General features: G+C 33.6%; 1 protein-coding gene across 1 annotated transcript; it reads left to right on the top strand.

Moving 5' to 3' along the window:
* Positions 1 to 1,417: 1,417 nt before the first annotated feature.
* On the top strand, positions 1,418 to 2,217 carry LOC149257240 (germin-like protein 1-1; the record flags this gene model as incomplete). Its single annotated transcript, XM_089461246.1, has 2 exons — positions 1,418 to 1,466; positions 1,679 to 2,217. Coding segments are annotated over 2 exons (588 nt in total), but the record flags the coding sequence as incomplete, so codon positions are not given.
* Between the last annotated feature and the right edge of the window lie 8,170 nt (positions 2,218 to 10,387).

Genomic DNA, 10,387 nt, shown 5'->3' with positions numbered 1-10,387 from the left:
CTGATTCCGCAGCCATCTGATGATCCCGCAGCCTTTTTGTTAATCTCAAGGTTCCACGTGTCATTTTGCCAAATGAGCCACATGGGCACTTAGGAATCAAGGTGCTCGAGGTTCCTGTGCTATTTGTTCAGCTCATCCACGCAGGCTTATGACGTGTTATTGAACCTTAATTACGCATGACAGTTAGTTTATTTTTCAGTTTTAGCTGTACGCATTAGGCCATCTTTCAGATGCCTATAAAAACTTGCGTCTGCGTACGCTTATGTTACTTTTTAGTTGCTGTGTTTTATGAACTCGTTATCATTTTAGTGCATTCCAAAACTCTGTTTTAATAGTGCTGTTCTAGCACTCTTGACTGTAATTCTCTGCACATGGAGTAATAGAAGCAGTGCTGTTCTGAAGTTTCCAATACCTTGAGTCTTCTTTGGGTTATATGAATGGAGGGCCCCTGTTCATGTTAGCCTTGTATAGTACTTTATGCTCCGCATTTCCTTATTTTCCATTCAGCATTTCCTTTTCTTGAAACATGTACAGCTTGATTTATTTTCATGTTATTTCATTTCTGGCCTTTATTTTAAGCTGATCAGCATTGTTCTTTTGCAGGTTTTTAACCCGGGATTGCTTGTGTGTTGTGTATTTGCTTTATATCTAGTGGTAGCTTCATTTGACAGATTCTAAGTTGCTGCCTTTACTTTATTTTCATAGCTGATTTTTAGTTTTATTTCTCAAAAGTTGTCTGCTAACATATGAATGGTCTCTTTATTATAAATTGTCTATCTTTTAGAGATCAGAATACTAATAACTCGCAGCTGGCTTTGGGTACTTTTTAGACTAATCTTTAACTACTTTCTAATCGTGTCTTACACAGTACTATGTGTTAGAGGCAGAGAGTTAGAAAGAGCAAAACATTACAACTAGTCTTTAAAGTAGATTTTTCTCATTTTTTTATCATTTCTTAGACTTATCTTTAGCTACTTCCTAATCGTGTCTTACACAGTACTATGTGTTAGAGGCAGAGAGTTAGGAAGAGATAAACATTATCATTGGTCTTTTAAGTGATTTTCTTACCTTTCATTTGCAGCAGCATGAGTGGTGTCTAATGCCATTAGAAAGTGGTTCTTTGCTTTCAGTTCATTTTGATTTATTTATTTCTTTCAAGCTTTTCCTTTTCAGCAAGTAGTTAGAAACCACTAATCACACACTCTCACTCATCTAGAATTCACCTTACACACACTTTCACTCATCTGTTTATAATCATCACTCCATCTTAGGAAGATAAAATTAACCACAAACAACACCCCCAAACGACAAAAAGACTCTAAGAGGTTGCTTAAGTACATATAGTACACCTTCACTTCATCAGCTTACGAGCCTCGGGTTGACAATTAATGACATCAATTTAGGAACACTAAATTGACTAAACAATCCTTTACAAGATGTTTGCGTGCCTGACAGGACGAGCAGAGGTATGTAAGACTTTGAGTTTGAGGCCTTGATCATGTGTTTGCTAATCAGGGTTTCGTTTCGTTTCATGCGATGTGAATAACAATATAATCTGATCATGCGATTAGGGTTTCGATTCGTTTCATGTGATGTGAATCTGATTATATATATATATATATATATATATATATATATATATATATATATATATATGTTTATTTGACTGTAATTGCAGTTAATGTGAACGGGTTCCCGTGTACGGATGCAAGCATGGTTACTGCAGATGACTTCATGTTCAGGGGCCTAGATATTGCAGGGGATACAGGTAACATGATGGGATCCAACGTCACTCTAGCCAATGTAATGCAGATACCAGGCTTAAACACCTTGGGAATCTCCTTGGCTCGGATTGATTTCGCTGCTCCTCTCGGCCTTAATCCCCCTCACACTCATCCGCGGGCCATAGAAATCTTGGTGGTCATGGAGGGTACTCTCTCAGTCGGCTTTATCACCACTGCCAATAAATTGTTCAGCAAAACGCTTGAAAAGGGAGACGTGTTCGTGTTCCCCAAAGGTCTGGTGCACTTCCAACAGAACGTGGGCTATGGCAACGCTGTGGCCATCTCTGCACTGAGCAGCCAGCTTCCGGGAACCCAGCAGGTCGCCCAATCCTTGTTTGGAGCCTCTCCCCCGGTTGATGCCTCCCTTCTGGTCAAAGCTTTCCAGATCGACACCTCCCTGGTGCAACTTCTCCAAAGGAAATTATTGGCTTGATGCCCACTCATCTAATTCATTCATTCATTCATGCCACGAGTGAGTCACTCACCATTCATTGGGTTGTTATGCGGTTAACCGAATAAATAAATAAAACCACTCTTTCCCTCACGTGTATAGTGATCTATATGCAATAAAGTAAAATTTTACACCACGTGTATAGTGATGTATACGCAATAAAGGAAAAATTTTCACCATTCCAATATGGGTGTTTGAGATTTTTATCATGTTATAGTCATTTTCATCTACACCTTTCTCTTTCTGTTTAATGGACACAACACTGCCTAATATCTTCTTCATGGAGCCCTGCACGGTGCATCTCATCTGATGCAAACAAAATAAAAGTATCTATATTTGACATTGAAACACTCTTATCATTGAAACAAAACAAAATAAAAGTATTTATAGAAACACTCCTATCATTAATCAATCAACCCGTACTGGTGTCTGTTTGGTAGTGTGAGATTTCCATGCTTCCTCTTCACTGTTTTGTTTAACTGACACAACATATATCATGACCTCAATACATCGACCAGGGCATCATGCCTCTCTTCCAAACAAAACGAAACACATATATGGCTGACGTGAAAAAAACACACTCACATTATAACACCTACTGCATTCATTGTGTAATCTATTCGAGTAAGCAAGCAATCCGCGTCTCTAAATTTAATTTATTTTTGTCTCTGGTGGACGATGTGAACTTAGATTTTGTATTCCAAATCATAAAAAAAGATGTGAAGTATTTCAAATGATAAAAAGATATAAAAAAAAGGATGTGAAGTATTTCAAATGATAAAAAGGATATGGAGTTCCATTTTGTATTCCAAATGATAAAAAGAGATATGATGTTCTATTTTGTATTTGAAATTATCAAAAAGATATGCATTTTGTATTTGAAATGATAAAAAGATATATGAATTCATTTCAAAAGAAATAAACATATCACCATGTTGTTTTTAATCACATAGACATCACCATATTATTTTTAACACCCAATAATAAAAATACATATACTTATATTATATTATTTTAAAATATATACATAAACATCACCCTATTATTTAGTGAAGACTATCCACACAGATTTTATATGTTTCTTTCAAATGATGTAACCTTATTTTACTATTTCAGAAGCTTAATGTCATGTTAAGATATAATAACATGATCTCAGGAAAAGCAACATTTTTCCTGAATTGATCACGACAACAATGGGAGAGTCATGGCACTTACATGAGATACAATATACAAATTACTTTGAAGAAAAAGTGCTCTAAATTTATATTGTTTTCTAGTGTTTTAGCGTTAGCATAATCGTTGTAGGGATTATGATGAGTATGTTTCACTTACATGATCTCCTATAGATAGATGAAGATGGAGATGCTTTTAAGTTTCAACAAACCTATTTAGTGGACAGTATCTACCCCTGCAGCATTAAAATTTAGATAAGAAACTCAAATTTTTAATAAGAATCTTCTTTGGAAAACATGTCAAATTTAGTATTATCACCTTGCTATAACAACAACACTAGTCTTTTCTTGAAACTGTAACAAAAAATATTTGACAATGTCTTTCAAGTAATGAAAAAATCTTAAATGTCATGCGCAAACTTTAAAAATAAAGGCCTTATACCCAAGTCATTAAAAGTAAATATAATAAAAAAGAGATTGAAAAGGATTACATACTTCTTCTTGTGTTTGACATTTTGTCATGTTGTATCTCATAGTAGGATCTGCGTCATTTATAACAATTTCTCTAACTAATATCTATAAGAACGAATAATTGAGTCAAACCCCTCAGTAAGAACACTTGTTAACTCTAAAAACCGCTAGAAACACAAATAGTGGGGGGGGGGGGGTGAAAGCAACAACAACATCCCTAATTCATCCTTTAGATAGTAGTTCAACTTGACATCAAATAGCAGGTTGACAAGTGGTAAACTAAGGAAAAAACAATTACTTAGTAACAGTTAGAAGAGGTTGATCCTCTTGTTGTTGATAGGCATCATGCTTGACGGTTGTTTGCCATAATCATCATGACAATGCTGAAAACGTTAGCCTCAACAAAAAATAAGAAAAGAAGGTTTCAAAACAACAACAGAACTCGGTCGTCTACCATGCAAAGGATGACCAAAATGGCATATCTTTTTTCTTCCCTCCGAAAGAACTAGGGAAAATTCATCCCCTTGATGGTCTTCCCTTTATATACAAGTTTGAAAGGAGGTCAAAAGGTTGTATATTGGTTTTCTCCAGACAATGTAGTAGCAGAAAAAAACTCACACATTCGAACCTCAAACCATTGCCTTCACTGCAAGCAAGGCTTCATCGATAGCCTGGCATTTGTGGCTCACCATGATGCAACCAGACTCTTGAGATTTATTTGATTTATACAATCATTCTTTCTTATCTCTTTGAATCTTAGTTGTTGATGAAAATTTTTTTGTTGTGATAGGTAGTTTTACAATGCATCCACAAAGTATTTTTCTCACTTAAGTGACATCTTTCATGCATTCCTATTTAAATTAATTGTTACTTACATCTTTGAAAGTTGACCCTGACTAGTGAAAAATATTTATTGATCTCACCTTCACTCTTGACTGTTTACAGACAGTCTCAAATTGAGTCTTGAGTGTGTTGATCATCTTGGAGTACACATATTTATTAATTAGGTAGAAGCATATATCCATTAGGGACACCCCGTGTGACTAGAATAATATCAGTCGGATTGGAGAAACATTCCAAATATGACAAGGGTTGGTTTGCTTATAATTGTTGAGCGAAATTCCTTGTATGGGTTTGCATGACAACAACTCAATAATTGGAAAATTGCAAAGAAACACAGATCATTCCTCCAACCTCCCCCACAACACCTAAAACCTTGAATCTTTACATGACTCAAAGATTTAACTAAGCAATGATTGAAGGCAAAATTTTAAATAAAATATCCACAACTGACTAGCACATGCCAATGACTACATGTGGAGGTGTAGAGAAAATTAGTGAGTGATGTTTGTTGTTCTATTACAGTAAAAGTTTCATAATGAGAAGTGTTGGATCAGACTGGGACAACCAAGTTTAGAGAGTGGAAGGGAAGCTTTTGTACATATTTAATTAGCACCTACTTGTTCACTTTTAATATTTAGGGCCTACTTGTTACTATTAAATCATGGGAATAATAACTCAAATGTTTCCTAATTGTATTTTCTTACTAAGGTCCAAATTAAATCTTATTGCAATCAAATATAAATTGGAGGATGAATACTTCCCCAATTTCTAAAATATAACACAAAATAATTTCTACAAGCCATCCATATGCATAAGAATCTCTTCCAAGGGCACAACTTATGCAGTTCTAGACCATTCTACCTAGTAGGTAGGTATGGGCACAATGTATGAAATTATAAGACATGGGATTGTTTTCTTATTGAATATATTTAACTATAGTGTTTTTATTAGCATATAAGACAAGAAACTCTCAAGAAATCCTAAATATATACGTCTTCTGTTTGGTAGTGTGAAATCTCTGTGTTTCTTCTTCACTGTTTTGTTTAACTGACACAACATATATCATGCGCTGAATACATCAACCAAGGCATCATGCCTCTCTTCAAAACAAAAAGAAACACATATATGGCTGACGTGAAAAAAAAACACTCACATTATAACACCTACTGCATTCATTGTGTAATCTATTCGATAAGAAAGCAATCTGGGTCTCTAAATTTAATTTTTGTCTCTGGTGGACGATGTGAACATAGATTTTGTATTCCAAATGATAAAAAAAGGATGTGAAGTATTTCAAATGAAAAAAAAGGATGTGAAGTATTTCAAATCATAAAAAGGATATGTGGTTCCATTTTGTATTCCAAATGATAAAAAAAAAAGACATGCTTTTCTATTTTGTATTTGAAATGATAAAAAATAGGGATATGAAGTTCTATTTTGTATTTGAAATGATAAAAATATATATGAAGTCTTTTCAAAAGAAATAAACATATTACTATGCTATTTTTAACCACATAGACATCACCATATTATTTTTAACACCAAATAATAAATATACATATACTTATATTATATTATATTATTTTAAAATATATACATAAACATCACCCTATTATTTAGTGAAGACTCTATCGATGATTTACTATATCTATGTCCATGTATGTTTATATTATGCATGGCTGCAAGCAAAGCAAGATTTTGCATGTTATTCCTTTTTAGGGGTAAAATGAACCCTTATTACTATATCCAATTTCTGCATCATTTTTTTGTTTCTTTGCTTTCCCAAGATAGTAACATTAAATATTTGACGCCACAAGTCTACAATGCATAAGGATTTTGTTTTCATCTATAATTAAAAGAGAAAAGATAATGATATGACATTGAACAACTTATTTTGGTTTTGGGAAGTCACTTTTAATTTTCCATAAAGAAGATGATAAAGCCTTGGTTAAGCTAACAACCAAGTTATATATGCAAGCATATGTTTTCCATGTAGCATAGTGTATCTCTACAAGATTTTGAAAATAATTCTTTAAGGTGGATAGTCATGTTTTTAGATTAAGTACATTCATTATTTTTAAATTTATTTTTGGACCTAATAGGAATCCACTTATTGAACATTTCCAAATCAATCCTTTTGTTAATTACAAAGTCTTTTTCTCCACGACTCCTCTACATCAATTGATGGAGTTTTCACTAATAGCTTCCTTGCATCTTTAAATCTATATTTTCAACCATGCTTATATTTTCATTGTACATTTAGTTCCACCCTCATTGGCTAGAAGTGGGAGGTGCACAGAAAATTAGTGTTGTTTGTTGTTCTATTACAGTAAAAGTTTCATAATGAAAAGTATTGGACAGACTGGGACAACCAAGTTTAGAGAGGGGAAGGGAAGATTTTGTACATATTTAATTAGCACCTACTTGTTCACTTTAATATTTAGAGCCTACTTGTTCCTCTTAAATCAGGGGAATAATAACTCAAATGTTTCCTAATTGTATTTTCTTACTAGGTCCGAATTAAATCTTATTGCAATCAAATATAAATTGGAGGGTGAATGCTTCCCCAATTTCTAAAATATAATACAGAATAATTTCTATAGGCCATCCATATGAATAAGAATCTCTTCCAAGGGCACAACTCATGCAATTCTAGACCATTCTACCTAGTAGGTAGGTATGGGCACAATGTATGAAATTATAAGACATAGGATTGTTTTTCTTATCGAATATATTTAACTATAGTTTTTTTATTAGCATATAAGACAAGAAAATCTCAAGAAATCCTAAATATTTACATCTTCTCTTAAATTCAATTAGAATTTCAAATTTGAGTTTAAAATTAAAGATTTAAATATAATATTACTATTAAACAAATAAATTATAATACTATATTTTACATTACATTAGTTTATTACAAATTACTAACTAATATTAACGACACTAATGTTAATTATTAAAATAATTTTGAGTAATAATAATAATCACAACATTTCTACATGGTTTTTATTATTTTTAATGTTAGTAATAATAATATTATTTATTAAATAACATTAATATTACAAATAAAATTTAAGTATTGATATTAACATAAATAACATTAATAATATTAACATTGAAATTATTACTATGAACATTAGCATTATCAATATAAATAGTACTAACTGTAACATTGGTAAATATCATTAATAATATCTCAATCCTAATCAACAATAAGGATGACGATGATGGGGGGATTCTGATTGCTAAAAATGCCTTGGGGGGGGGGGGGGGGGTATTTTGAGTATTCCATGGCTATATGAAACAAAATGCTAGTATATTCATCAATGTATGGTTGCAAACGATGACCTCTGTCATTAACAATATTTTGGGCACTCTCTGAAGAAAATTTCAAATCCTCGAAAAGGTGAACGGATTAAGAATAATAACCTTTCTAAGACAACGGAAATAAACAAGCTAGCGGTAAAGAAACTGATTGGGCGCTACACCTTTGGTGGAATTCGTGAGAGTTACAGGAAAGGTAGTTGACAAGTTGCAACTATACCATGCTTTGGTTATGGAAATAGATCCAACAGGGAGAAATAGGGTTACCTCTGCTTTTGAATAAGCTGCAGCTCATGAACTAAATGTTGCTAGGGCCGGGGACTTCAATGATTGCCGGTACAAGGCCGGGAGTTCAACGATGGCTAGCACAAGGCATTGCAGACTTCACCTGGTGTATATCGTGAACAAGTCTTTCAGGCCATAGACATTGTTGTCTATGAGGCCAACAAGTATGGCATCACACTTCTGCACAAAGAGTTTTGACAAGGTCTGCAAAGGATTGCATATGTATTAGTTGATGCAGGAGATTCTTGGGAAGTGAAATATGTTTGCCTATCTGGTGGCTATCTACTATATCATGTAATCTAAACCATGTCACGAGAACCCATAGATAATTATCAAGTTCTATTGCCTTACCTTCAAGTGAATTTTACATTCGCTCAGATAGCAAAACAATGTCATTCTGAAGAACATTTAGGTTTAGAAAATGTTTAAGAGGGTCACTACAAAGACACAGGTTTCTATAATTTGGGTTATATAATATTGGGTCGAGAAATTGGAGTGGGGTTAGTTTATTCAATTCGTTTATTTCTAGTTCAATACCAAACCAACTTCACAAAGATATCATAAAGATTGCCCGAAAAAAGCGTCTCATGACATCATATTGAGTAACAAAAAGGTCAATCTCTTTGCATGGTGTATTCCTATTTGGATAACATGTTTAATGTATGCGGTTGTCTTTGCATGGTGCTCTACTTTCTTCATGAAACTAGCAACACAATGGTTAGTCATATTATTGGACATATTAATTAAGATCCATCATGCGTCCTTTCAAAGTTTCATATTCTTGAGTATTCTTGTGTGTGTGCCCACGTATAATTGGATATTTTTGACGCTAGCCAAAACATTTACAAGTCTCAAACACAAGCAACAATGAAGTTTATGGAATTTGGGGGAAAACCAGAAGCCTTCTACATTAAAGAAGCTACGAGAGGCAATGAAAAGGGGAAACCTTATTTACAAGATTTATATCTTATTAAAATCATGCATCTTTCATGATTGGAAGGATTCAATCATCACGTTGCATACAACCAAGGCTCTCTTCCCTTGATCTAAAGATCTTTAAATTGTTAATTGATGCATTAAAACAATTGCATGCTTAGCAATGGTGGATCCGTCAAAGGTAAAATGGTATTACAACTACATTATTGGCCAAAATTATTATAAGACATCGGAGAGCATTTCAAGCCCTTCATTAATGAAATTCATATCCAGAGATACTACTTTGATCCAAAATAGTGGTGGGAAAAAGATAGTGATGAGCTAAAAATAGATTTGTATTGGAGAGTTATGTTGGCCATCAAAACAGTTGGCAAGGTTTTTTGTCTATTGATTGGAGAAGCATTGTGAGTGTACACATCACGTTGGTTGCGGGGTATGTCCAAGGAAAAATCCAAGGAAGAAAACGGAAAGGGAAATGCAAGGAATGATTCTAATCATAAATTTGTAGAGATTACTACAAAATATTGGCTTTTTTGGAGACAATTATGTCTTTGTTTCTAACAGAAAAGAGTTCATCCTCATGCTAGTTTTTAATCAAGTTTCTCCACGAAGCAACCATTTTAGAAAATACTCGATCACTAAATGTTGAAATAGCAGAGTTCTCCAACCAACCCATTCTAGCAAAGACATAAAAATGAAAAGAGCAAAACATTGTCAGCAAAAATCCTAGAATTTGTAGAAAGTAGAATATCATCTTCTGCAACACACAACCTAAATCTTAAAAGTTAGAAATCTAATTGATGCATATTTGGTAAAGATTGTTAGAGATGTAAATCTATCAATTTCAAGATTCACCTCACTTACAGAAGCTATTAACAAGTATCAACAAAAGCACTGACATGGGTAACAATGCCTTGACTCGACACTCAGTTGAACATGGGCGATCAAGGTAAACTCAAAGGAACAAAAGATCTATATTAATGCAAAGATATATGTGTTGGAAGAAAGGATTTAATTCAAAAGGAAAGAACAACTAGTCAAATAGGTGGCAGGGATTCTTCATATTATACAAAGCTCAGCATCAGGAATTCCTTGAAGCTGCAACACAATTTTTCAAAATA

This window comes from Pinus tabuliformis, chromosome 6 (assembly GCF_031772625.1).
Source record: "Pinus tabuliformis cultivar Carrire ecotype Pingquan chromosome 6, CPIR1, whole genome shotgun sequence".
Classification (NCBI taxonomy): Eukaryota; Viridiplantae; Streptophyta; class Pinopsida; order Pinales; family Pinaceae; genus Pinus; species Pinus tabuliformis.
The sequence above is the reverse complement of the archived record's forward strand: the minus strand, read 5'-3'. Positions and strand labels throughout refer to the sequence as shown.